This window comes from Nestor notabilis, unplaced genomic scaffold (assembly GCF_000696875.1).
Source record: "Nestor notabilis isolate BGI_N333 unplaced genomic scaffold, ASM69687v1 scaffold4586, whole genome shotgun sequence".
Lineage (NCBI taxonomy): Eukaryota > Metazoa > Chordata > Aves > Psittaciformes > Psittacidae > Nestor > Nestor notabilis.
This window is the reverse complement of record NW_009931462.1, coordinates 54,188-81,726: the sequence shown is the minus strand read 5'-3', so window position 1 is coordinate 81,726 and position 27,539 is coordinate 54,188. Positions and strand designations below refer to the sequence as shown.

The 27,539-nt window shown below is 44.0% G+C and overlaps 1 protein-coding gene across 3 annotated transcripts in view; it reads right to left on the bottom strand.

Moving 5' to 3' along the window:
* The window catches only part of MYH10 (myosin, heavy chain 10, non-muscle), a 90,845-nt gene that overhangs the window by 11,174 nt on the left and 52,132 nt on the right, over positions 1-27,539 (bottom strand). For 2 of the 3 annotated variants that reach the window (XM_010015919.1, XM_010015920.1), the window contains 23 exons: positions 25,952-26,015; positions 24,804-24,902; positions 24,017-24,160; positions 23,616-23,711; positions 21,786-21,904; positions 21,065-21,217; positions 20,504-20,677; positions 18,840-19,013; positions 16,058-16,172; positions 12,420-12,613; positions 12,035-12,156; positions 11,468-11,537; positions 11,214-11,374; positions 10,501-10,609; positions 10,291-10,422; positions 8,665-8,871; positions 7,566-7,703; positions 6,869-6,992; positions 4,258-4,429; positions 3,121-3,333; positions 2,878-3,022; positions 1,616-1,822; positions 707-811 (listed from right to left, as the gene is read on the bottom strand). In XM_010015919.1, the coding sequence (XP_010014221.1) occupies positions 707-811; positions 1,616-1,822; positions 2,878-3,022; positions 3,121-3,333; positions 4,258-4,429; positions 6,869-6,992; positions 7,566-7,703; positions 8,665-8,871; positions 10,291-10,422; positions 10,501-10,609; positions 11,214-11,374; positions 11,468-11,537; positions 12,035-12,156; positions 12,420-12,613; positions 16,058-16,172; positions 18,840-19,013; positions 20,504-20,677; positions 21,065-21,217; positions 21,786-21,904; positions 23,616-23,711; positions 24,017-24,160; positions 24,804-24,902; positions 25,952-26,015 (3,237 nt within the window). Of the gene's footprint in view, positions 1-706; positions 812-1,615; positions 1,823-2,877; positions 3,023-3,120; positions 3,334-4,257; positions 4,430-6,868; positions 6,993-7,565; positions 7,704-8,664; positions 8,872-10,290; positions 10,423-10,500; positions 10,610-11,213; positions 11,375-11,467; positions 11,538-12,034; positions 12,157-12,419; positions 12,614-14,962; positions 15,026-16,057; positions 16,173-18,839; positions 19,014-20,503; positions 20,678-21,064; positions 21,218-21,785; positions 21,905-23,615; positions 23,712-24,016; positions 24,161-24,803; positions 24,903-25,951; positions 26,016-27,539 lie in introns of all 3 variants that reach the window. The other variant, XM_010015918.1, reaches the window with a different exon arrangement.

Here is a 27,539-nt window from a genome sequence, read left to right as displayed (position 1 = left end):
TATGAACATATAGCAGCAAATCCTACAACAACAGCCTCCTTCCAACTTCTGCTGCATTGCTTAAATCTAAAGGTCAGTTTAAAGATAGCTGTAATCTGACAGTGGAAACTTCTGTCATAAGGGAAACTCATGAAAGGTGTAACCACCACTCCCTCGCCTCCATCCTGTTCCTCAGAGACCTCTCCAAGTGTTATTAACATTATTCAGGTAGTCACCATTAGCATTTGTATACAGGAAAAAAACCAGCATATTTAAGTGATGAACACATGCATAAAGCTGCATTATTTAACTCAAACAGAAAACCTGGCAGTTTGAACTTAAGCTGTAAGAACTTCAGCTGTCAGTAAAAGACAGGGTATTGTCCCCTGTGCCTTTCATATACCCCAAGGATCTTATTTACATTAATATTCCAACTGGAAAGGGTTTTTTGACTTAATTCTTCTGTCCCACAGAAACTAAGATATAAGAGTGAAACTGAAAGGCTACAGTCTATCAAATAGTGGATCTTAGACAAAGAAAAATGGGCTCCACAGGTAGCTGAGCAACCATCATACATCACATTTCACTAGACTTCAACAGGAAATACAGCTTCTGCCCCAGGCACTTTCCAAACCATGAATGAAAATACATGTTTTCTGTTGTGCAGTTCACATTTCAAGGAGGAACAAAGCTTCAGTGCAAAGCTGAAGCTTCACTGCACACACACCTGTGTATCCTGAAGCTGAGATTCCAAACTAGCCGCATCCTTAGCAAACTTAATAGCTTTCTTCTCAGCTTCTTCCAGGAGGCTTGAGACATTATCCAACTCGTTCTGCAAAGCAAGCAGCCTGAAAGTTAGCAGCAGGCAGCTGACTCAGGTCACAGCTCAGTCCCACTGGGAGCTGGAACTGCAGAACACAAAACCTCAGTGAATTCCAGGTATGGGAAAACAACAACAGATCCCAACAGGGAGACACAACAAGCTAAAAATACTTCAGTTGGGCTGGAAACTTCAGGCTGGATGTCAGTCTTGAACCCCAGTGGTATAACATAACAAGAGTCAAGTATGCTGTGTGGCAGAGCACATCATTCCAATATCTGCATTCATACCTAAATGCTATTTTTAATTATAAGACCATATATTTTATGGGAGCTTTGATTCAGGGATTATCAGGGTGGCAGCTGGGTTTAAAGCATCAGAGCAAGAGAAAACATTACAGCCAGGAGTCAGCTCCTACTGTTTTAGGCTATGCTACTTTTACATACAGGGAGACTACCTGAAAGCTTCCTCCAAAAAGAATTGGGCCATTCCCTTTTTAAAGTACTTCAGCTTGATTTACCTAAAGCATCCACTGCTGCAGTTTAAAATGGATTCAAAGTGAAACAGGGGAAGTTCAGGTTAGATACAAGGCAGTTCTTCCCTGTGAGGGTGCTGAGGCACTGGCACAGGGTGCCCAGAGAAGCTGTGGCTGCCCCATCACTGGCGGTGTTCAAGGCCAGCTTGGACGCAGGGGCTTGGGGCAACCTGCTCTAGTGGAAGGTATCCCTGCCCGTGGCAGGGGTTGGAGCTGGATGAGCTATAAGGTCCCTTCCAACCCACACCAGTCTGGGATTCTGTGATTCCATCCCATCTTACCTGCAGCTTGTTAGCTTTCTCCGCCAGCTCTACCCTCAGTCTTTCGCCTTCGGTGACCTTAGCAGTCAGCTCTTGGACCTGAGCATCAAGCTTCTTCCTCTTATGCTCAGATTCTGCCTTGACCTGCTGCAGCACCTTCACTTCACAGGCCAACTCCTTGTTGTCAGACTCTAGGCCTTGCTTGTTTTTTTCAAGATTTGCTTTGAACTGGGAAAAGCAAAAGAAAAGAAGTTCACGTCTGTTATATATTGATGGTTTTCTGCTAAACAATATTCACTCTAACAAATCAGGTCAAGTTCAAAGCTAAAACATGTGCTCAGCAAGTTGTAAGCAGGGAGTGTTAAAATGCTGCCATGGAACATTGTGTGTTAGCCAAACACTAAGTTAATGCAAGTTATTCCACTCTGATATCACATGTAATGGTGAGGAGCAAAAGATACTTCTACAAATTCCACAAGAACTGGGATGTCAGTGCTGTAAAATGACTGTTTTGAGTAGTGCTGTAAGTAGGAAGGAATGTGCCCATTACCAGATCAGCATGGCTCATCTCACACAAATAAAGGGAAGATATCAACTCCAGCTGCCCTGATTTTAGCAGGCAGAGCAGCCTGGAAGTGCAAACAAAGCACTTTCCCCCATTGCACTGACATTTGTCAAAACCCTTTTTAGAAAAGAAGTAATAAATGGCACAAGGGATGATTAAGCACCACTCTTGCCACATCACCAGAACTGACACCAGCACAGGGCCTTTGTTTCAGACTGCAGGCTATCTTCCCAGCTTTTTATGCTCTTACTGAAAACACTTACTGAACAAGGAGCAGAAGACATGCAGATCTTCAAGCGAATAAACTACAATTTCCACCAGCTTTAACTACTGTTTCTCCATTAGTTTAAAATACTAAGGAAGCTTGTGAGGTATTTCCTATATAAAACCATTACTACAGCATATGAACTGTGCACAGAACTGCTTTTCACCAAATAAGCATGTGGACTGCTGGAGAATTCCCAGACAAGTGCTACATGATTTATCTCCACATGTGCCATTTCCAAGTGTAATGAACACTTCAGACAGATGCCAAGTCTGCCACCGAGCTGCAATATATTCAAACCAGTGTGATGTACTGGATTCAATTGCAATTGTTATGCATGTAGAGAGGACAACATAACTGCAGATGCCAGCAGAAGGGACCACAACACTTAACGGTATTTCTAAGAAGTCCCAAGGCAGAAAAGTGTGTTTCTACACTTCATTTTCTTCTCACCCTTTTGGCCTGCTCAAGTTGCTCAGAGAGCTCTTCCAAGGCAGTAGCATGCCTCTGCCTGATTTCCTGGATCTGTGTTTCATGGTTTTTGGTTTCCTCTTCAATTGCTTTCTTGAGTTCAGCCACCTCCTGCTCACGCTTTGTCCTAGAGGAAGCATCACGGTTTATCAAAATCGGCATTTTAGTGTTTTGTGAATGAAAGATGAATGTTAATGGTGCCTTTTTACAGAGACACGATCCCACCTCAGCTCCTGCTGGGCTGCAGTGGTATCCAACGTATCTTCCAGTTCAGTCTTTAAAGCCTCCAGCTCTTCACTTAAATCTCTTTTCTGCTTTTCTGCCTTGTTGCGTGACGCTTTCTCCGACTCCAGGTCCTCCTGCAGCTCTGCGATCTGCGCCTGCAGCTCTCTTATCACTTTCAGTGCATTGTTTTTCTGAACTGCTTCCTCATCACCTCTGTTAAACAGAGGCACAACAGTCAGGATCTCATAGCTTCCAATCTATTCTCACAACAGTCTGGAATTATGTAAATTATGTGCATAAATGATACCTTAACTTCTCCATTAGAATAAAACAGACCTTCTAAAACTTCCTAAGTAGAAACCCACTTCTGTTACTGCCAAGTTCCTAACAAGCACAGTGCTCCAGCTACCACAGATGCCCTATCAGAACAATCAAGCTTTCCAGTTTCCAGACACACATTCCAATTTTTCAGACCTCAACGCACTGTCCCAAAAAGGTATCTTCTGTGCAAGTTTCTCTTCCCACAAAATTAGAGATAATTACACAAAAAATACAAAAGGTGTTGAGCTTGTATCCTAACATGGGACTGCAACACTACCACACCAATCTGCAGAGCATCACAGGGGGGTTTGGGTTGGAAGGGACCTTAAAGCTCATCCAGTTCCAACGCCCTGTCACAGGTCACATCTTCCACTAGGCCAGGTTGCTCCAAGCCTCATCTAACCTTGATCATCTTGATGCTGACAGACTTGACAGCATTATCTTGATAGTGTCTGTCCCACCCAGTCACTGAACACACTCGATTAAGAAGGCTCTCTGAGAATTCCATGTTTTTCCCTCCTAAGGCTGAACTCTGGGAGACCAAAACCAGCTTCCAGAACCCAAACACTATCATAACCTAATGAAACTTCTCTTTTTGGCAGCTTTGCAGCCCAAGGATGCCAATAAAACATTGAATTAGGGGTTTTCTGCAATGTCCACACACAGCAGGTGTGTCTAGAGATGCTCTAGCACAAACATGAACTGGCTTCTGCTTTAACCCCCCCCAGTTCTGGATGTTTGTATTAACTGGAACTCTGTCTGGGAAGGCAGGTTTCTACCACACTTCTGCAGTTCTTAGCACTGTCGCGCTCTGACCTAGCAAGAGCAGCCTGCAGCTCTTCCTCCTTCTTGGCCAGCTGGATCTTCAGCTCTTCAATCTGGGCTTGCAGCTCAGCTATTTGGTCCTGTAGGTCTGTTGTTTCACCATCAAGTTTTCTTTTAGCTTTTTCTAACTCCTGACGGGTCTTCTCCTCCTTTTTTAAGCGCTCTAAGGAAACAAAGAATGATGGTTAGATGTCATTTTTACTCTTGCCATCCTCAGAAGGTCTGGGGGCATGGCCATGGGCTGGCAGGAAGGGTGGGAGGTTTAATTTCTGCTGTGTCAATTCCAGGCTACAGCAGGAAGGCTAACTGGGAAAGATGACATAGCAAAGTAGAACTGTATGGTTTAGATAGAAAGTCAGTGACTGGAGAAAAAAGCTTGAAATAAGGGAATAAAACATAACCTCACCCTCATAGAAAATAAGGAGTGGGATCTAACAGACAGTTTGAGCTATTAGGCCAGAGAATCACAGACATCATTATTCAAAAATGAAGATCAGCTACAGACTGGAAAAAGTGATGGCTTGCAGAGTTTTGCAAGGGCAAGGCTGGACTCCAACAGGTCTATTGGAAAACAGTATAGCTGCAAGAAAACTTGGATAAACCCTTTTTGCAAGTATCGGTGCCACTAACTCACATCCCATCAACACTTAAGCAAGACTGTGCAACCCTGACAGCCTCCAGTGACGTACTTGTGTAGCTGAGATACTCCTGCCCTGAGCTACTTCTTTGTGAAAACCATCCTGTTATCAGGGCCACAGCAAGAAGACACATCTGGTTGCTCTGCCTGTTGCTGACTTGAGACAGTTCCTGGCTGCACAGTTTACAGTCACCTAATTACCAGCTATGGAACGTAGTTAAGGCACAGGGAGGTTTTGCTTAGCATATCATTAGCACAATTCTAAATGCATTAGCATAAACCTAAGTTATTAGACTTGTTCAATACCTTGTGGGTCCTCAGTGCAGAGATTTACCCTTCATGAGCCTTCTAGTGGATCAAGACATCACCTTCAACATAGAAAGGGAGCCATGTTCAAGAAGTGTCTCTTCAAGCTGCCCAGGGCTATTTGGGATTTTCCAGACAATCTAAAGTAACACTGGTTTTCTCTGAACAGTTCCTCATTCAGAAAGAAAAAAAAGCACTTTCCCTCTGTTTTTCCATTACACCCCTGGGGAGTGACAGGACACTGCCATAAGACCTGATTTTGTAACTGAGAAAGTTCACAATAAATTGAATTAGATTCTTTTCTTCAAGTGTCAGAGCCTAGCAGTGCCAAGACCCTTGCAGAGAGACCTTAATGGCTTCTTTGAATCATGCCCAAGAGTAAATATCATTTTACTGTGCTTTACTAGCCAAGAAATTGCATGCTTTAGATTTAAACTTTAATTTCCATTTCTAAGGTCGTCAGGCTTGGAATGGTACTGTAACCAAACACATCTGTCAAGTATCTTCAGAGAAACACTAGCCCTGCTTTAAGCATCCACCTACTCAAGCATTATTTTCCAGTGAGTAAAGCTTACTTATGCCCATTTTATAAAGAAAAGGTACATCAGTCACATACTTTTGCTGTTGGTTCAATACCTTCCTACACAGATAAGATTAAAGTTTGGTATTCTTCCATAAGCACATCAGTTTTAAAGTATGTAGCAGGACAGGCCATAATACAGTAAAGAAAACACCATTTCCAAATTAGGGCACAGAGAGCAACTTTGCCTTATATTTTGCAACTCTGACTTGGCAGCTTAATGTTGCACAATAGCAATTTACAGCCGTAAGTAATTTAAAAAAGCATCAAATCAAGAAGGTTACATATAGGGCTGGAAATAATTGCCAGAGAAACGAAGCCATTTTAGATAAACAAAGCATTTAAACAAAAAGCAAATCAATTCAGACTTGTTATTCAAAAAATCTTGGAAGCCTAATGAGGGCCTAGGAACAATTCTGCCAGAAATATGTTGTTCCGATGTGTTATCATAGGAAAATGTAGCAACTTGGGATCATGGAATGGTTTGGGTTGGAAAGGACCTTAAAGCTCATCCAGTTCCAACCCCCTGCCACGGGCAGGGACACCTTCCACTAGAGCAGGTTGCTCCAAGCCCCTGTGTCCAACCTGGCCTTGAACATTCCAGAGATGGATCATTCACATCTTCTCTTCTCCAGGCTGGACAGCCCCAATGTTCTCAGCCTGTCTTCATACAGGAGGTACTCCAGCCCCTTATCATCCTCATGGCCTCCTCTGGACTTGCTCCAACAGTTCCATGTTCTTCTTGTGTTGGAGACACCAAGTGGGTGTCCCTCCCAAGAGAGGGATGTTTTACCATGGTACAAGGGATGCCTGCACCTACATAAACTTCTGAGTGCCTCTATAAATGAAATGGATGCTCAGAAACAAAAACCTAACAAGCTAAACATGGGAAGGACTGAGCAGCCAGACACAACAAGGCTTGCAAGTGACCCAAATTTCTTTCAAGCTTTAGATAAAAATAACCGATATTAAGGTTACACTCAGCAGACTGGATCAGATGCTGCATACATTGTACTAAGTGCTCCACTCCTCTCCTACCATGGTGTCCAAGCTGTTAATAGGCAAATATAAGAACAAACCTTCCAAATCAGTGATCATCATTTCCTGTTTGTTCTTGAGTTTGGCCAAATTTTTGGCTTTTTCTTCTTCTTCAGCCAGCTGAGAAGTACATTCAGCAATGCGATCCTCCATCAGCTTCTTTTCCTAGTTAGGAGAAAGGGGAGAGAGGGCAACTCTGAAATACAGGTTGCAGAGTCTCTAAAAGCAGCACAAATACCTCAATACAATTCTATGATTCTATGAATATACCAAAATCCATACAGAGGTCCCACACAGCACATACAGTACAGGTTTTATTTCAAATGACTGGCCTGTCAGTATTAATGATCAACTGGAATAGTACAGAAACATGAACATTTGTTTTCCCAGAAGGGAAGACTTTGGATTTAACACACAGGGGCCTGGGTTAGGACAGCATCTCCTCTACAGCTTTGGAAATCCTCTGCAGAGAACAATTGTAGCTATGACAGACACTGTTTCCAGCTCTTACATTTTAAGACTCATGAAACTGGAAAGAATGCAGGACAAACACCTCCCTTTTGAAGGTCAGTTCAGAGGAATCTCTTCAGTGTCTCAGCTTCAACCTCTTCAAATCCTGCAAGTCTTCAGGCACAAACTTGATAGATAGTGGAACAGCAGCCTCTGATGCTTTGAGAGCTATCACTTGGCACTCCTATCCTTTATGTGAAGGATCCCCACCGTGCAGACTGCTCTCACCTTCACAAACTTGGAATTTTGGTCCTCCAGCAGCAGGATCTCTTCCTCCATCTTCTTGATCTTCGCTTCAGCTGTCACCTTCTCAAGCTGTAACTTCTGCCGAGCTCCCTCCTCCTCATCGAGCTGCTCCTCCAGGTCCTGGGAAGGAAGGAAATTGCATCTGGGTTAGTTTTTTACTTGTATTAATTTTTGTTTCCAAGTTGGTGCAAAGATGTATTATTTTCAAAAGCCACCTGCCCAAACCAGCACTGAAAATGCAATTGCTTTGTTAGATTCCTTTATATTAGCATTGAAATGGTAATGAAATTAAGGGCCATGTGATACACATGGAATTTCTTATGCTCTGTATTCCAGCCAAAGTTGAAATACGCTGTCTAGGAAACATACAGTCACTTTACCAGCCTTTCACCTTCCTAGTTCTGAACATTCCACTTAATGACAACCAAATCAGGACAGGCTTAGTAGCATCCTGCATCTGAATAAGGCATCTGCTGTAAAAGTGCAAGTGTCTACAAAGAGACACCACAGGAAACAGATCTCCTGCTTTCAGTATGAAACTAGATCTCAATGTTACAGCTAAAATGGCTCAGATATTGGCACAGGTACCTAGATATGACTAGAAAAGCAGTAAGTATTGTGCTTCTGTTCATTTGTGGTTTTAAGTAAGATTTTCAGCTACACATTAATGGACACTTATTAAAAGGGATCAAGAGCTGTGATGCCAGGTTTATATCCCCTTCAAGTACCTTGAATATCTTGAAAGACAGAGAAGTTCTGATATTCCTTTCCAAGGTCCTCGTAATTCGAAAGGAAGCACCTAAATCAACTGATTTTCACCCAAAAAAACCCCAAAATCTCCAAGTCAAACCAAGTAACTGAGGAGACAAAACTGTCTTAATTTCACGGAAGTCAAAGAAGGAATATTCTTCAGGATATTCACTGGATTTCAGTCAAAAAGGAACATTTGTCTCATAAGTGACATCACCCCATCAGTCTTTGTTTCTCTAGGGAAGCCCCAGGCAGTCATTCCCAGTTCCTCCCCACTCTAAGTACTGACTCCCTTTAGTGCTCTATCTGCACACACCACTGACCCGCATACCTGGATATGGCCCTGCATTTTCTTTTTCTCATTCTGCAATATTTGGTTTCTTTCCTCTTCCTCCTCAACCCTGGACTCCAAATCATGGAGAATTTCTTCCAGCTCTTGTTTTTTGGCAGCCAAGCGAGCCCTCATCTCCTCAGCTTCTGCAAAGAGCTCAGTCTCAGCCTGTAGCTGCTCTGCAAGAATGTTCTTCTCTTCTAGAAGCTGCAAAAAGACACAAAAGGTAGTAAAGCATTAAAAAACATTTCAAAGTCTCTCATAACATACATGATAACTATAAAGTTACTTAAAGGCCAAGTTCTGCTCCAATTCTTGACTCCCTGGTCAACATCCAAACTGAAAGGCTTCCAGCAGAGAACTTTAGAAGACACCAGCTTTCACAGTAGTGCTACAGCAGCATTCAATCACTTGTCCCCCACCTAAGGAACAAATCCCACTGCACCAACTCCACCTGCCGTGTTCTGCCAGCAACAAAAAGAGGAGAGAAGTGCCTGTTTCCTGGCCTTTTCCTCACACCCATGCCTCCATGGTGGCAGAGCAGTGCAGTGGGAAGCTGGGCTGACACTGGCACTTGGAGTCACTGGACCAGAACTGGACCACATTCCTATTTGCTGTGTAAACTTGACAATAGAACAGAATAGTTCGAGTTGGAAGGGGCCTACAACAATCATCTAGTCCAACTGCCTGACCACTTTGAGGCTGACCAAAAGTTAAAGCATGTTATTGAGGTCATTGTTCAAATGCCTCCAACACAGGCTCCTGGCATTGACCACCTCTCTAGGAAGCCTGTTTGCCCAACCTCTTGGATAAAGAAATATTTCCTAATGGTGTGAACTTTCCCCAGTGTAGCTTTGAACTGTTCCTACATGTTCTGTCTTGGGATCCCAAAGAGAAGAGATCAACACTTCCCACTCCTCTTCCCCTCCTCAGGAAGCTGTAGAGAACAATGAGGTTGCCCCTCAGCCTCCTGTTCTCCAAACTAAGACAAACCCAGTGCCCTCAGACACTCCGGACAGGCCATGCCTTCCAGCCAGATCAACAGAAACTGATGCTCTCTGTTTAGATATCCATTCCAGTTCCATCAGGTCTCAAAATTACCACAGTGATAAACACACGTCTGTATCTGTGACATTTATCTCTTTATATTGATATAAATGTTACTTATCACCATAAATCCATTTCCAGTTTTCTCCAATAATCTGGTTTGTGTTGGAAGGGACCTTAAAGCTCATCCAGCTCCAACCCCTACCACAGGCAGGGACACCTTCCACTAGAGCAGGTTGCTCCAAGCCGCTGTGTCCAACCTGGCCTTGAGCACTGCCAGGGATGGGGCAGCCACAGCTTCTCTGGGCACCCTGTGCCAGCACCTCAGCACCCTCACAGGGAAGAGCTTCTCTGTAATATGTCATCTAGATCTAGTTCTGTTAACATGATGTTTCTGTATTCCTGGAGGAATGGCTCCTGCTGTTATCTTCCTTTTCCAGATTCAGCTGAGTGTGAGAGGAGCTAGCTTGCCTGATTCTCAGGGGTTGTGCTGACAAGTGTCTCCCCAACATGCCTCCCTCACATGGGATATAGAGCAATTCGCATTCTAGACATCAAAAGTTGATGCTGCACACAAACCTGCTGGTGTTTCCTTTCCATCTCCTCAAGTTCTGCCTCCACTTTTGTCTGTTTTTCTTTCACCTTCATTAGCTCCTCATCCTTGGCTTGAAGTTCTTCTTCTTGACGAGTGACTTGAAGAAGAGGCTTCACCTGTATTTGAAAAGAACAAGTGAGAACCTGCATTTGCCTATTTACAAGTGTCCAAGAAAGACCTAGAATGTAACAAACCTTCGTGAAGACTCTCCACCACTGCCAGTGCCTGAGCTTTAAATACGCAGCGCAATTCCTCTGCAAGATTTTCAGTGCACTCAGTTGCTGCTGTTTCTTTGCAAAGGCTCTGTGGACAGAAAGAGCAGAACATTTTGTGTCAAATACAGCTGATCATCTGCCTGTGCTGTTAAGTTTCAGGTTACCCAACCCTAGAACACTTGCAGACCATAAACAGGCATATTTTTAAGTTTCAGTGACTACACTGATTTATGAGTACTCATTCCTTACATGAAGAGGTAGAGCAAGAGCTGGATTCACAAGTTCAAAGCAATGAGTACCAATGCTATTTGTTCTTAACTCTTAAGAGACTTTTTCTTAAAAACGTAAAATCAGGCTGGATTAGACAGTGAACTGTCCTTTAATTTCAAAACAGCAGCTTTCCAGAGCGCCTCTAAGAATCTCCAGTGGAGCAGGGAAGAGACTTTTCTACAACCAGGAGCAATACTGTAAACAGCTGCACGTGTCAAAGGCAGGATTAAGGAAAGGAGAAGATACCATTAAGGAAGGTGCAAATTCTTACTAGGGAAACATTCATCTAACACCCTCGATACAATGAGAGGCAACGCACAGAGGGGAAAATCTCTCCTGAAATGGAAGCTTTAATGCATAGCTCCCTATCAAGAGAGACTTCAGAAGACCACAAGAAGATCAGATTGTAAAAGCACACATACTTCCTAGCCAGGTATCCCCTACACACTGCCTGGAAGAAAATGATAATGTCTGTGATCTTCAGATCTCGTTCTTCTTCTAAGTGTGCCAAGACACCAGCTCGGAAAAAGATCTTGCTCTGTCCAATTCTGTATAAGTTGGGGTCCAGCTCTAAGGCTCTGATCTAAAAGGAGAGGCAAGCATGGTGAGATTTTACATCAAGAAAAGGACAATTTTTCTTTCAAGCTTTTAACAATATTTAGGTATAAACACTTACCATACGCTCACAGGCCTGTTTACCATCCATAAATCCCTTTGGAATTGCATTGGGAGTAAGGATCTCATACCTTTAAGTAAAATGAAAAAAAACACCTTTACATTCAACAATAAACTACATGATTACAAACCCATAAAGCTACAGTCACCACAGCTGAGGAATTTCTCCAGAGTTTTTTCCAGCAATCCATGTGAGATTGTTTCCTTTTTTTTTTTTCCCTACTATGTTTAGAATAAATTTGCAGTATTTAACTGCTTCAACTTAACTACTTCAAGACACACACAGTCATAGAATCATAGAATGGTTTTGGTTGGAAGGGACCTTCAAAGCTCATCCAGCCCAACCATCCTGCAATGAGCAGGGACATCTTCAACTAGATCAGGTTGCCCAGAACCACAACCAGCCTGACCTGGAATGTCTCCAGGGAGGGAGCATCCACCACCTCTCTGGGCAACCTGTACCAGGATGTTATTCCAGTTGGCTTGGGGAAGGGGGCAGGGGTTGTCTTCAATTATTTAACAAGGAACTTTATCTCATAAAAAATCAACAGGCTGTTCCTGCTGTTACCTCTGTCTGAATTCCTGGAACACTATCCTGTTTGGAAATCCTTGTCGGCAAATCCTTATTCCTTCTAAAACACCATTGCAACGAAGCTGATCTAGAACCAGATGTGGATCCAATTTTCCAGCCTGGACCAACAAAACAACCATGACTTTTAGTCTTTTAATTTGTAAAAATGAAAACCTGCAGCTGAAGTTTTTCAGGCTTCCCTCTACAAGTCGATTGTTTAAATACAGGGATATGCAGGGAATACTGAGACAATACCTGATCAGTGTGAAAACCTCATGAAGCCTGGCTTCTGATTGCAAGGGATGACATGGACAGCATGCATAACTTAAACTGGATGTAAAGCCTGGAATAAAGAATTAGAGGAGGGGTCTGTAGTACATACCCTCTTCTCATGATTTGGAATGATGCAGCGAACAAAATTGGGATTAGTGTTTCGGAGCGTTGCCATCAGCTTGGTGAGAGATTCTTTGTACAGTTGGCCAACAGTACGGAACATGCCCTTCTTGGTCTTGTACGCAGAGCCAAAAGCGGTCTCTGTTATGCCAGTGACCTGATCCAGACCCACAATACGATCCACTGGGAAGGAGAAGAGAATTAAGTGGACTTTAGTATTTGTCAGGTATAAAGAGGGGCCGAAAGAGGAGCAATAGTGCAGCAGCAGAAGCTTTGCGGAACACACGGCAGAAGGTGCCGTCGGAATGCAAAGCAGTCAGCACGTACCGGGAACACTGCGCGGAAGCAGGGGAACCAAAGCCACAAACTTACACAGCGGAGTAGTGTAGCTTTAGTAGGTACAGAGTAAAATATCCAGCTCTTTACTTGCAGTTCTACATGACCAGTAAAGCCTTTTTCTTTATTTTAGGGGAACTTTGAAGGGATTGAAAGCTGCCTGGAAACTCGTGATTCTTTGCATTCTTACAATGCAAAGTATTTCTGGGTGGGACATTTGGAATTAGACATCTGTGCACATTAAAATGAAGAGTCACTCACAGGAACTGGATTCAATCTGAGTTTCACTGAATATTCAAAACTGGTTTGAAAGCATAAAAACTATAAGGAAGAGTTGGAAATAGTGTTATTTCAGTGATAAGAGGGGACAAAAACATCTGCCAGACTTCTGCTAATCTGCTCCGTTGAACAAATCCTGCAAGTTTCATATACAACTGCAAAGACCTTTCTAGCCAGAAGACAAGATTCAAACCAGGAAAACTGCACACCAAAGCACTTGAAAGATGCTGAATAAAGGTTTTTCTTTTGATTCTTTTTGAAACATTTTGGGTAAGGATCTCTCTGGTTTCTTCTTCAGAAGCACGAAGAAACCTCACTGCCTTCACTAACACCTATAGGCCAAACCCATGAACGTGATTCCATGTGCATGTCAACCATTACTTAAACCATTACTAAAACTCACAGGTAGCTGGACATCTTAATAGTTATAGTTGGTACTTCTTAGTATTGAACAAATATACAACATGTATTGGTTCTCCAGGAAATCCAAGCTGGCCAGCCAGAACCAGCAGCTGTATGAATGCTACAACTCCATCTCTGTGATCTTCAAATTCATTCAAACCAAAGCAGAAGGAATGATGCTTTGCTACCAGAATTAGTTTTGTATATGACAAAGAAGTGACAGTATTTTATTTCACACTTGTGCTCCACTGGTTTTCAAAGGTCAATTAAAAAAGGGAACAGTCAAAGCAGAAAAAGAGAGGGCACCGAGTTTGTATCATCACTTATAAGTCTTGCAGGTAGCACAGAGCAAAGCCCAGATCCTCCACACAGTTTTGAACACAAGAATCTAAGCATCTTACTGAAGTTAGGAGAGTAAGAAGGTGCTAAGTTGCTCATAAGATCATATCCCAAGTGTTTACTTTGAAGCAGACTCCATTCTAAACCAGAAATGGGACAGTGATGACTGGAAATCAGTCTTAGAGAAGACGAACAGAACACCACCAGCACCTGGACACTGTCCAGCTTGTGTTTGGGCACCTGCTTTTTAAGAGTTTGCAAATGTATTTGATAATTGCACATATTCAGTTTTGCTCCCCTCTGACCTCCAACTCTAAGATGATTACTTACATTTCAAAGAGGATTATTAAAGTTCAATGCAAGTTTTCCCCAGAGGTGAAGCACAGTAGTCATCAAAGAACGAGAGTGGACAACCCTCCATTGGCCAAAGCCTCTACTGCTTCCTTTAGGAAACCCCACTATCTTCCTCAAGTATGTGATGTACGCTGAGTAGTCAAGATAAACTCAAGTAAAGATGGGAAGTCTGAAGGCACAACCTTCCCATACACACATCTCTAAACCTGGGGAGAGGAATACAAGAGGGATGAAGAAGAGGTTGGATTTGTTGATTCCTTGATGCCTCAGAAAAAATGTGCAGCTTCCACAAAGGGAAATATTCAAATCAGGAATTTTTTCTTAAATAAAAGAACAATTCCAACAAGTCTGGAAGAAGATTATTTCACTTACTACTCCCACTACAACTGCAGCACTCATTCTGATACTTCAATACACCCTTCAGCTATTCTCCCCCCAAAATCTATCCACATTCTACAACATTCCAGCGTTTTGTCAATGTTGGACTGCAGAAAGAAGCTTGATAGTGTCACAAAGCTTACGCATTCTCTCAAATGCTTGGAACTACCAGAATTGTCACTTAAGATGCAATTCTACATCTCAACATGGAACTTGGAAGCAACAAACCTTTTAATCTGCAATGCTTCAATGCAATGCATATAATACAGATGCTATATGTATGCAGCAGCAATAGGTATGCACTCAAAGACCATCTGCCTGGTGGAGGTATACCTAAGTTCAGCATGAAATGAGAAGTTCATGCAAGCCTACGAGCAAAAATGGGTTTCCTGTAGGAACGACAGCCCTGCCTTTGGTCGGCCTACTGTTTTTATATCCATTCACCTGGTGGCTCATGAAGACCAGTAATACTGTCATAGAAACAGGCTCTCTGAATATTCTGAATCTCTAAGGCAGAGAAACAGCAAAAACAGAAAGACAGAAGAGCAGATACACAAGACACTTCAGTTAGTATACACAATAGGTTTATCAATTGCAAACAGACTTAACTGTGCTATGAAAGCCACAACATATCCCATGCACATTACAATTGTCTGTGGAAGCAGGTTTTGAATATTTGGACCAAAACACTTTTGCTTCTGTGTGTGTACTCAAAAGGAATGGAGCAGATCCACAACCAGAAAGATTTTTATATATTCCTTAAAGCTGCTCTCTGTAGCTGAACCAAGTAAGAGGGAAACTCAGTATTAACCTACAGCATCATCTGTATCACAAGCTTAATTTCCCTCCTCAAATAAGAAACTCCAGGATTTCTATACTGTGACAAGGAAATATACTCTACATAATATCCTGTGATGTTAAAACTAGAAAAGTCCCTGCTAAATACTTGGCTATTTCTCCTTCTTGGAGTATTTTGGTACTTTTAAGCTGATGTGCAGGGAAATCAGCTAACCATCAGCACCCAGGTTAGATAGAAATACATGGCATTGGGTTTTACTGTACAATATCTAAGCACTAGTATAGCTTTTAATGAGTTTTAATTTAGGAGATGCAGATTCCCAGGATATCACCCACCACTGCACATGAAACAGCTGCTGACAGAAGGCAACATTTGAGTAGCAGCAAGAAGCACTGCAGCTGCCTACACTCAGGACACCACTGCAGCAACTCCAGCTATGAGTTGTGGACAAGATTCTGCATGAAGTTTGACACAGGGTAACAAGTAATAAGTGAATGTCAGTTCAAATGATGACCATGAAAAGCAGCTACTCAGAAATGGTACATGTGCAAGGGACTGTAGGTGCAATCCAGTTTCCTTGTTGTACTTTTAGAGCTGAACAATAGAGAAAGTGCTGTAGGTATTTACAGTGTAGAGGTGAAGGGTGAGAAGGGAAGAGGCAAAAAAACCCCAAGACAACAAACTCATCCAGCAAGGTAAAGGTTGCTGACAATGTGTGTGCTCAGAGCATGATCTCTTACCATCCTTCCAAAGCTCTGCAACGAACTTGTCAGAAGACTGGTGCAAAAGTGTAGCCACGTTGTCATTCAGGGGATCCATGTTCTTCATCAGCCACTCATCTGCCTTGTAGTCTACCTGTGAAGCAGCCAAGAAGCACATAAGCAGGGGCACCACACCAGCTGCAGGCTCCAATTCAACAGCATCAAAAGAAAGCTTTCAGAATACTATACTGATGTTTTCCTCCTAGTCTCTTCTTGATGCTCACTTCCTCTAAGTCAGTTGTGCCTTCTTAGAACAGTTCAAAGAACCATGTAAAGTTAGTATTCTTTTCAAAGAGCAAATGGGCGTTTTAGAATCACAGAATCCCAGAGTGCTTTGTGTTGGAAGGGACCTTAAAGCTCCTCCGGTTCCAACCCCTGCCATGGGCAGGGACACCTTCCACTAGAGCAGGTTGCTCCAAGCCCCTGTGTCCAACCTGGCCTTGAACACTGTCAGGGATGGGACAGCCACAGCTTCTCTGGGCACCCTGTGCCAGCGCCTCAGCACCCTCACAGGGAAGAGCTTCTGCCTGAGATCTAACCTGAACTTCCCCTGTTGCAGTTTGAACCCATCACCCCTTGTCCTATCACTCCAGCCCCTGATGAAGGTCCCTCCCCAGCACCCTTGGCCCCCTCTAGACACTGGAAGCTGCTCTGAGGTCTCCACACAGCTTCTCTTCTCCAGGCTGAACAGCCCCAATGTTCTCCCATACGGGAGCTGCTCCAGCCCCTGATCATCCTTGTGGTTTCTTAAAAATTCAGCCATCTGGCTTCTTGCTTACCACTGGCTGGTTACATTCTAGTGCCACTGCCAAAACAAGGCTTCCTTGTCCAGTGTGAAAATGTAAAAAGAACTCTAGTGTAGATCCTAATTACTTTAAATGCCTAAAGAGTAAATGAAGGATGTGCTACAGCACAAGTCTGTGTAATTTCACTGTAGCAGTTGTACTTCAACACTTTGTTCTATAAAGAAAACAAACAAAGCTCTTATCTTGAAAGAACCAATTCTGTGGTTTGCAATTAAACCATAGCTCAGCAGTTCGGAACTCAATGACACCAACGTGGGTTTCATCCCAACCCAAAAGTGAGTCCTAAATATCCCCAAGTCCAACAAAACCTCTGTATAGATAAGCATGGTTTTGCTTCAACTAAACCCAGAGTCTTCTATTTTTAAATAAGGGCTTTGCAAGGAAAGCCACATCTAAACACTTCCAACATCCAAAACCAAATCAATCATTATCTTAGTTCTTCTGGCAGGAAAAGCTGTTTTACAAAAGATTCCAGTTTTGAAGGAATACACATTCCTTCAGAAAGGATCAATGCCTCTGTCAGAGGAAGACACGAGGTGCTGGTGTTTCAGAAACACCCACACTTGGGTGGCAGGAATCAACCCTTCCTCAGAACAGTCACTCCTAGCAGCCAGGCACTAAGCTGCTTTACTTCATTTTTATTACCTACCGGTCACTGAGCACTAACTGCAGTAACAGGGATGATTCCATTATTGCTAAGTACCTGTTTTAAATATTGATACAAAAAAGTAGATTATAGACTCACAGACTGGTTTGGGTTGGAAGGGACCTTAAAGCTCCTCCAGTTCCAACCCCCTGCCATGGGCAGGGACACCTTTCACTAGAGCAGGTTGCTCCAAGCCCCTGTGTCCAAGCTGGCCTTGAACACTGCCAGGGATGGGGCAGCCACAGCTTCTCTGGGCACCCTGTGCCAGTGCCTCAGCACCCTCACAGGGAAGAGCTTCTGCCTAGGAGCTCATCTCAGTCTAACCTCTGGCAGGTTCAAGCCATTCCCCTTGTCCTGTCCCTACAGGCCCTTGTCCAAAGCCCCTCTCCAGGTTTCCTGGAGCCCCTTTAGGCACTGGAGCTGCTCTAAGGTCTCCCCTTCAGGAGCCTTCTCCTCTCCAGCTGACCCAGCCCAGCTCTCTCAGCCTGGCTCCAGAGCAGAGCTGCTCCCGCCCTCGCAGCAGCCCCGTGGCCTCCTCTGGGCTCCCTCCAGCAGCTCCACGTCCCTCTTGTGTTGGGGGCTCCAGAGCTGATCATTTCTTTACTTCAACTTTTGCATAGGTTTCTAAACGGCACCACTGACACCATCCAGTAGGTAACAAGAAGCCATTAGTCTTTCAGTGAAAATTAAAGAATAGCTCTTACTCATCCACACAACCTGTTTCTCCTACAGATGAGGGCAAAAACTGATGCTACGATTAAGGTTTAACTCTTCAGGAAAAGTATTACACAGCACAGCCCTACAGAACAGACCCGGTGATCATGAAGGATCCACCAAACACAAGAACTGCTGTTATTTCATGGATCTGTTCACCGTGCACCTGAGCTCTGTCCCCCTCAGCAGAAAACTAGAGATTGAAGTAACAGTAAAAAAGAAAAGGTATCAGCTTACCTATGAGAGGGGATTTATAGGAAGTCTGATGGGAATTGAGGATATAGAGTGCAGATGGTACTGACAAAGCCCTGCATCAAGCAATACCATCAACTTGGGCACAAAGACAGTCAGAAGTGATTAATTTCTTTAAAGTCCTGAACAAACCCTCACCTGTATGACCCAAAGGCAAAATTAAAGGAAACTGAAATATGTGCTCAATTTAATATGAAATTCTAGTTCCATCAGAGCTCTCCTGAATATGTTCAAGAAAATGGAACAAGGCCACCACCCTGCACACGTATTCCTACACCAGGTAGCTCTAGTGCTTAGTGCTTAGTTCTTTCTCCAAATCAAGTATATCACATTTAGTCCTTACCTTCCCTGCATAATGAATAATGCAGAAGTCTGCTTTGTCCTTCAGCTGTCTTGGCTTTTGGAACTTGGAGTGGGTTCCTTGCTCTTGGACCAGTTTTTCCACAAATGTCTTGTCAGTAGCTTTAGGGAACCAGCATTCCTCATCCAGCAACGCTAACACACCAGGAGGATTTGCCTGAAATTCAGTTGCATTTTACCTCTGTCACTATCTTCTCTATATATACTTTAATTTGTCAGTATTTAGAACACACCATTGAATCTGAAGTTGTCTGAACCGATTCAAATTTGATTTATATTAAAACAAGCTTTGGGGGACCCCAGCTCAGTTCAGGACATTGTGACTGCTTCAAACAAACTCATTCCAATGGATATGGAGACCCCATATAGAGCTGCCCAGGGCCTTGCCTTTCATATACTCCCTCCCTTTCCACATGATGTAAGCTCTCCATTTGAAGCTTTGTTTGCTCTTAAAATGAAGTAGGGAACAACCAATGTCTATTTTAGAGCTGCAGAGCTGGTTGACAGGATCACTTTCCTCAAAGGCAGGCAGATGTACACAGGAAAGTAGAGATAAATAAAGGGTTTATAAAGTGGTTTATGCTTTAAGAGCTTTTAGTGAATATAAAGTTTACGCATTTGAAGGGATGTTTCTGTGTGCTACTACACGGCTTCACATGTACACAACAACTCTAAAGTGCTGACATTTGCCTTTAAAAAAAAAAAAAAGAACAAAAATCCATTAACGTGGTGCATTTTCGTATGTTCCCCCGAACACCTGATGCCTACTGAAAGCAGCTACACCTACCCCTGAGGTTTTCTGGCAGAGCTTTTACCTTCCAAAGAGGCAGAACCTTCTGAAGTTCCACACACAACATGCAAACCTTTGGTAAATGAAACAACACTTCCCTTTTCCTACTTTAGAGAGAAACAAGGACATATTCTGTGGGCTTTGCTGCTCCTCAGGATGCACAGCGTCACTGCACAGCATCACTGGCAGCTTATGTGTGTTTGAGAATACACACACAAGAACACACGGAGCAGGAACTGCAATGCCCTAGGTTTAATTTCAAAGGGCATCGAGTAATTCTAAGCACAGTTTCAAGGTGTGAGGAATGATAACTTTAGTAGTGATGATCTTTGTTCTCCCCCAACAAGTCCTCCTGCTCTTTGAAGCCCTCTTCAGCTTCCACATATTGAGCAAACAGAGTATGTTAAAAAGCACAGTGATTAAAACCACCTTTATGATACTGGTGTCCTATTTGCAAGGTAGATTTATGGGGAAAACTCCACCCTAAAGGAAGCTTCAGGAATGTTCCTATTGATCTCAATTGAAAATGCTTCCTGTAAGCCTTGAAAAGATTCCAACTCAGCCCCCATCTAAAGCTTCTGTAGCCCAATGGATTAAAGACTTCATTAGTACCATGCAAAAAAGTATATAAATAGTATGCTTAGCTCCATGTTCTGCCCTAACATCAGGGCAAAACCCCATGAGGATAAATCCTTCCACTAACGCACAGACTTCTAGACTTTGGCATTCAGGTTCATTCCTTGCTTGTGACAGCTCCACAAGAAATGCCTGTACAGTCTTACACTTTGCAGGCAGGAAAAGACAAACTCTGAATTCTAGCCCCTCCTCCTCCGAGCATTCCTAATGCACAAACTCACAGGTCTTTCAATTAAGTCAATGCAAGGCTGCAGATCCAGTCCAAAGTCGATGAAATTCCACTCTATACCCTCTCGTTGGTATTCCTCTTGCTCCAGGATAAACATCGTGTGGTTAAATAACTGCTGAAGCTTCTCATTGGTGTAGTTAATGCAGAGTTGCTCAAAGGAGTTCAACTGCAAGAATAACATTAGTAAGCAGGAATAATGCAGCGCCAGGATTTATCACATAGCTGGAAGTCAAAAACTTGACCTTACAAGGAAATACTCTGCAACATTCAAATGTAACGTAAAGAAAATTGGGAAAGGCGTGATGCAAATCTCTTACATTCCCCCTCACATATAATTAAACTAATAGTAGGACAGAACATACATATAAAAGAACAATTTAGACTCAAGCATGACTTTTCAGCACCCTGATTTAGGGTTGTCAAAGCATCTGGATGCTACAACGCCAAACCCTGCTGCAGCCCTGGCACACGATGCATTTGGGGGCTCTACAGTTAGTTTTGAATGCACATGAACAGGGCAAAGAAAAAGGTCTGATCAGCAGCACTGAAGTACCTCGAAGATTTCAAATCCAGCAATATCCAGAATCCCAATAAAAGACGCTCCCTGTCGTTTGGTCCTGTCCAAAGCTTTGTTAATGCGGTGAACAAGCCAGCGGAAGAGGCGCTCGTAGGTGGCCTTTGCCAAAGCTTCCACTGCAAAGTCTGCCTGGAAATCCAAACAGGAATATTTATTTACCCTGGAGAAGTGATCAAAAGAACTCAGACACAGATGTTATCCCAAAAAACAAAGGAATACAAGAAGTTTAATGGAGTTAATACCACTGAGGAACGAAAACAAGGAGTAAAACCGAACAGAGTTTTATTAATGTTATGAAAAATCTGTTTTTCAATTGTTCCATACAAACCCAAAAGCTCTCTGTGTGTTTGATGCAGACAATGCTGACAGTAAAGGATGAAAGCAGCAGGAGGTCAAGGAAAGGGAAAGGTTCCCTCTATTCTACTACTGATTTTTACCATATAAGAACATTTAATAAAGGCAGTAAAGCTTAAAGAAGGTCAGTGGCAGTACATACTTAATCCAAACTCGGGGAGGGAAGGGGAAGGGGGCTTGGAGCAACCTGGTCTAGTGGAAAGTGTTCATGCCCATGGGAGGTGGTTGGAACTGGATGAGCTTTAAGGTCACTCCCAACCCAAACCAGTATTCTATGATTACTATTAAGAGCTAATCAGGATGAGGGGCAGTTTCACTTCACCTTCAAGGCACCCAAACTTACTTGTTCTTTGGTCTGGGCTTTCTGGACGTAGTCTCTGCCCACTTTGATGCGCGGGGTCAGGATGGCCCGGGTGAACTCCATGACATTCATTCCCAGCAGATGGCAGAGCTTCTGTGCGACTGGAGAGCAAAGAATCAATGGAAACACTTAAAATCCTCCACAGCAGCGAGCAACAGCCATAAAAACAGCTCCTGGCAAGTGCCATCTTAAAACCTGACTTGTTGGCAGTAGAGCTGGGGCAATGCCCACTGTCCTGAGGCTGGAGCACCCCATGGCCTTCCCCAGCAGCACACCACTTACACAGCGTGAGCAATCCTGGTGTCACATTCCTTATCTGAAATGATGTGCTGCCCACCCCAGCAGTACACATTCTTGCTGTATTAATCCCTTTCCTTTCATCCATCTCCCAGGAGGTGAGGTATTCAGGATTTTAAACTCCTAGAAGCCCTCCACACTACCCTGCAGGAACTTAAACCCTGATCTCTGTCAACTGGCAGCTCCTGGGTTTACTGTGAAAGTGAAAAAAGCTACTTTTACAAGTCAGTGTTGGAAAATAGGTTTTAAAGCCAAACAAAGGCTGCCTCAGTTGCCTTTGTTTGTTTTCCTCATATAACAACACTACTACTTGCTCTTGATGTTGAGATTCTAAGGCTATCTATTCATTAGAAGGGTTCATGAATCAACACAAAACTGAGTGAAGGGAAATGAGGGTAGCGACACAACCTGAGCACTCAGCTCCCTTTAGCTACACGCAGGAGCTTTTCTGTGCTTTGAGTATGACAATACACACCAGCACATCAGACTGAACTTACAGCCTTTGGTGGCAGGTAGCAAATGCTGTCAGGATCTTAAAAACAACCAAGTAACCAAAAGAAAAGCCACCAAACTACAAGGACTTAAGACAGTTGAGCTGTCTAAACTGGTGTTAAAAGCCAAAAAACCTAATCTCTCACCCAACCTTTTTTCCTCACCGCAAAACTCGAAGTGCCAACCCTCTGCCAAATACCAAGTGAATGGCTATTGGCCCGGAGTCCATTCCTGCTTGCTGGAGTACCTTGGGCAGCAAACCACCCCCCAAGATTCTGGCCACTACAAGCACCCTATATGGCACAGCCATCTGGGATAATCCCAAAATGAGAGACAGGCACGAACTGGAGCTGTGCATGTGCAGCAGGTCCTGTGGGTGATGGTTCTTCCTGCTCTCTCCACTGAGGTCAATTCTCAAAAGCTAACTCCCATGAGAGCATTTAAAAGGCTGGTACTGAAGCGCTACATTAAAATCCTGAGATTTGCTCCAGCAGCAATCTTTCTGTGAGAAGAAGTCCTGATCACATGGCGGGTACCAACTGATAAATTCCACCCCAGTCCCACTGCCCATCCCTGCCACATGCCACTTCAGAGAGAAGAGCTTTCTAAACACAGCATTCCTGTGTTCAGCCATTTCACTATGAAGTTGTGTTTGGCTCCAGGGCTCTTACCATTGGCAAGAAAACTGCTGTCAAGAACCAAAGAAAACAGTGGGATTTAAGCATGCACTTTTTCCTAGTGCTTGTCTTTGTAGACAGCAATAAACAAGACTCCAACTGGAATACTGTTCCAAGCGGAGAAGCAATGCAAACAGCATCAATTCTGCTGATGGATACTTACATTTGTCTGAGTGACGAGGATGGAAGAGGAGAGTTTTAACACTTGCCCATTGGCTACTGCCTCTTTGGCACAGGATGCTCCCAAAGGAGCTCACAAGACTGCTCTGTACTTGTTGAGGACATGCACTGGAGCAGTGGGAAGGAAACCACAGCACATGAAGCCACACAAATGTGATCAACTTACCCGTGTTCTCTGGCATAGAAGCTTGATCCGTATTCCTCTCCTTCTTAAAGGAAATGTTTCCAAATTGCAGCACCGAAGACGCCACTTTCAGCATTGCTGTGTTAACAAAGGACATGTGCAACAGTTAAGTGGAGAGGGCTCAGCTTACACTTTCCTTCCGTTACTTCCGTCGCTTTCCTTCCAAATTCAAATTAATTCTTCCAAATTATTTTCATGAGTTCAGAAAGGAAATAAAGTTTGGATTGTACTTTTGGGGCAAAAAGCTTTAATTCAGTTCTACTCACGTTAAGCAACCATTTGCTGCAGGCTGTCAGGACACTGAAACAATGTGAAATTAGCAAGTGTGGGGATGTGTGCGAGAGAAAAGCAGCTCTGAACACACAAATGCCTCAGTGACTTACACAAGATCTCATCGTGTGAGAATCCCATGATATGCATTGCTTCCATAGTCTCCTGAAAGTTATCCTTGTCTTGTTGCCCAGGGATGGGGATGTAGCCATTAGACAAAAATCTGTAGTTGTTGAATCCTTCAAGCAGCAGGTCAGCTGTGTGGGGAAGGGGAGGAGACAGGAAAATAAGCTGAAGACAGTGAAGCTCTTCACAGCCACCAGACTGGGGTGTCACTAAATGCAGGAACGATGCTTTACAAAACCAATTCCTCAAATAAGGCTACAAGATGTTACACCAGCTTTGGAAACTCTGCAATACCCTAAGTCGAGTGTCTCTATTGGAAGGTACCGACACGGTGCTGGGTATCGATGGTTATCACAGCAAGGGTGTAAACACCCATTTGTCTAATACAGGTGGGAAAGAGAGGATCAGTTCTCTAAGCCTGCACTGCTGTATGGTTTCACTTATCACACACTAACAGGAACTCCCAGTTACCAAGGAGGAGGGAGAAAAAGAAGGAGGCACAAAAAGGTTTCAATGCAGTGACTCCCGGGCAGGGACGCCCTGAACTGGATGGGGTCAGGCAGGAGCTGTTTGCTCTCAATTCAGCCATTGCTTGTCAGCAAACTGGATAAAGCCCAGCAGCCATCCCAAACCAGAGCCACCCGGCCCCTCAGCCTTCAGTTATTACTCCCTGTTTGAAGACCAAAGAGGAGCTCCAACATCACTGTGGAACACTGAGCAGACAAGCCCCAAACACAGAAGCAACAGGTTTACAAAATGAGATTCTCAACTTACACTTCAAGTGTTCTCCTGCTCCAGCGAGTAGTTGATAGAAGATATGAAACGTCCGCTCATCCTTAGCCTGACGAACAGCACGAGACTTTTCCAACAAGTCTGATTATAACTAGTTAAGGATCTTCTACAGTTTTGGGGTAAAAACATCCAATGCAAAACAAAAGTTCAAAGCAGGCTATAAAATTACTTTAAGACCAAGTAGAACTTTAATAGCAATGTCAGGACCATGCCCAATAGGAACTTTCAGTACTTTTAAATAAGAGGTTTCTAATCCAGACTGGTAGAAGCTCACTTTTCATTTCAGCAGACTCATTGCCTGGATGGTGACCACATTTCCCTGCTACACCCAGTGACAACTGTCTGTATGGATCAGCTGAAGGTTAAGTGAGGGGGGAGCTTTTCAATCCCTGTGAGGGTGGTGGGACAGTGGCACAGGGTGCCCAGAGAAGCTGTGGCTGCCCCATCCCTGGCAGTGTTCAAGGCCAGGTTGGACACAGGGGCTTGGAGCAACCTGCTCTAGTGGAAGGCGTCCCTGCCCGTGGCAGGGGTTGGAACTGGAGGAGATTTAAGCTCCCTTCCAACACAAATCATACCATGATAAATAAAATCAAACCTTAAAGCTAAAACTGAATTAGGCTTCAGTATTAATTGCTGTAGGTCCTGTGTCATTGAGCCTATGCTGATCTCTAGAAGACCTAAGAAATCAGAAGGTGTCCCAGCACTTCCAGCTCTGTCGCTTTATAAGAAGCATCAGCTCCTTCCAGGAGCAGGGCTGCTCCTGCAGCACTGACAGGAGCAAACCCCAGCTCCTGGCACAAGGCAGTGGCTCAGCAGCGTTAGGAAGATGCTTCTCTTCTAGAACTGTTGGTAGAGCAAGCACACTTGGAATGGTTTCCCTATTTAACATTCCCTAGGTTTAAGGCTGGTCTGAAAATCCAGCAGGTCTCAGAGCGCTACATTTTGGAGTATCCAATGTCTGTGCAAGAGGAAGCACGCTGACTTTTGGATATTTGATCAGCTATTTTGAAATAAGAGACAAAGGAATGTAGGAGTGTGGTCACCCTTCACTGCATCCAACGGCTTCCAGGGTTAAAGCAAAACAATGGGGAAACTTGCACTGCCCAGTGGTGTGGCATGAAGCAGGATACACGTCTCAATGTTGGCCCCAACGATATAACCAGTCACGTCAAAGTTAATCCTAATGAACTTGCCCTGGAAAGAAAAGAGATTTTTTTTGTGCTGACTGATGTTTTAAGACACCATCACTGCCTCCACACACATGTAACCCCTCTGGCACCAGTACAACCAGCATTTCACACAGCTTCAAATCCATCTCTTCCCTTCAGTGTGTTCAGCCATCATCTCAATGGAATATGTTACACTGCACACACACAATTCCTAAAGATTAAGGAACTAGTGTTCCAGAGGTGTTTGTTATCAGACACAGAAAAAGCCTTTCTCAGAGTGAAGCTATCAAGGCTGGAAGCGAGGCTGAGATGTTTCAGTGCACATATTTCTACAGCAAACTCACTGGTGGCTAAAGGCATTTTATCTGCAGCAATCTCAAATCATATGTGCTGCCCAGCCCGGCCCATCACCCTTCCATCTCCTTCTCCACAACCAGGATGGCCCCACCTGCATGACCTCTCTTCTCCAGCAGTTGGTAAAGAACAGGCTGTGAGACAGTATACCTTTTCCTTCCACACACATCTCCTTTGCTCCACGGAGGACCAAGCAAAGAGCACACGTCCCACATGTAGAGCTCTTGGAAAAACTGGTTGCAAGTAGATATATTCATAGAATCCCAGACTGGTTTGGGTTGAAGAGACCTTAAAGCTCATCCAGCTCCAAACCCCTGCCATGGGCAGGGACACCTTCCACTAGAACAGGTTGCTCCAAGCCCCTGTGTCCAACCTGACCGGATCTTGGGCAGAAGTTCTTCCCTGCGAGGGTGCTGAGGTGCTGGCACAGGGTGCCCGGAGAAGCTGTGGCTGTCTCATCCCGGGCAGTGTTCAAGGCCAGGTTGGACACAGGGGCTTGGAGCAACCTGTTCTAGTGGAAGGTGTCCCTGCCCGTGCAGGACCCTTCCAACCCAAACCAGCCTGTGGTTCTATGTGCTGCCATCCTACAGACTGACACTTGAGCAAGCTGCTGTGATCATTTGAACTAGTTCATCTTGCCTCCAGAACACCAGAACCTTCTGGCTGCCCTGGTAAAGCCCATTCACATCTGAAAGATTTGCATGTACCAGTGACCAAGTTTCTCCCCAACCACACCACTGAACCCAGAGAAGGTTCCAACCCTTGTTGAGTTTGAAGCAGCCGCTCTGTGGCTGTGCATCTTCAACTCAAAGTATCTTCTACAAGTTTCAAGAAACCTGGTGGAATACTTTCCATTAGCTTCAGTGGTTCCTCCTAGTGCTTAACCTGCAGCTCAGGTGGAAAGCCAGGGCTGTGGAACACGGCTTGTTTTCAAGCACGCCCTGACACGGACCAGCACTTGAACTTCTGTTTCCAAGTTTGCAGAAACAGAACACTCCAAGCTCAGCTTGAGACCAAAGCATTTATATTTTTTGCTCAGTAGAAGTCCCAGAAAACTCTATTTATAACTGCTGCAAAGAGTGAAGTGACACTTTACTGAAATTCAGCCAACAGACTTGACATGCAATGCGTGTGTCAGCACCAGCGCCTCAAGGATGGCGGTTGACAGCTTCCTCCCCCCACCAGGTACCACAGA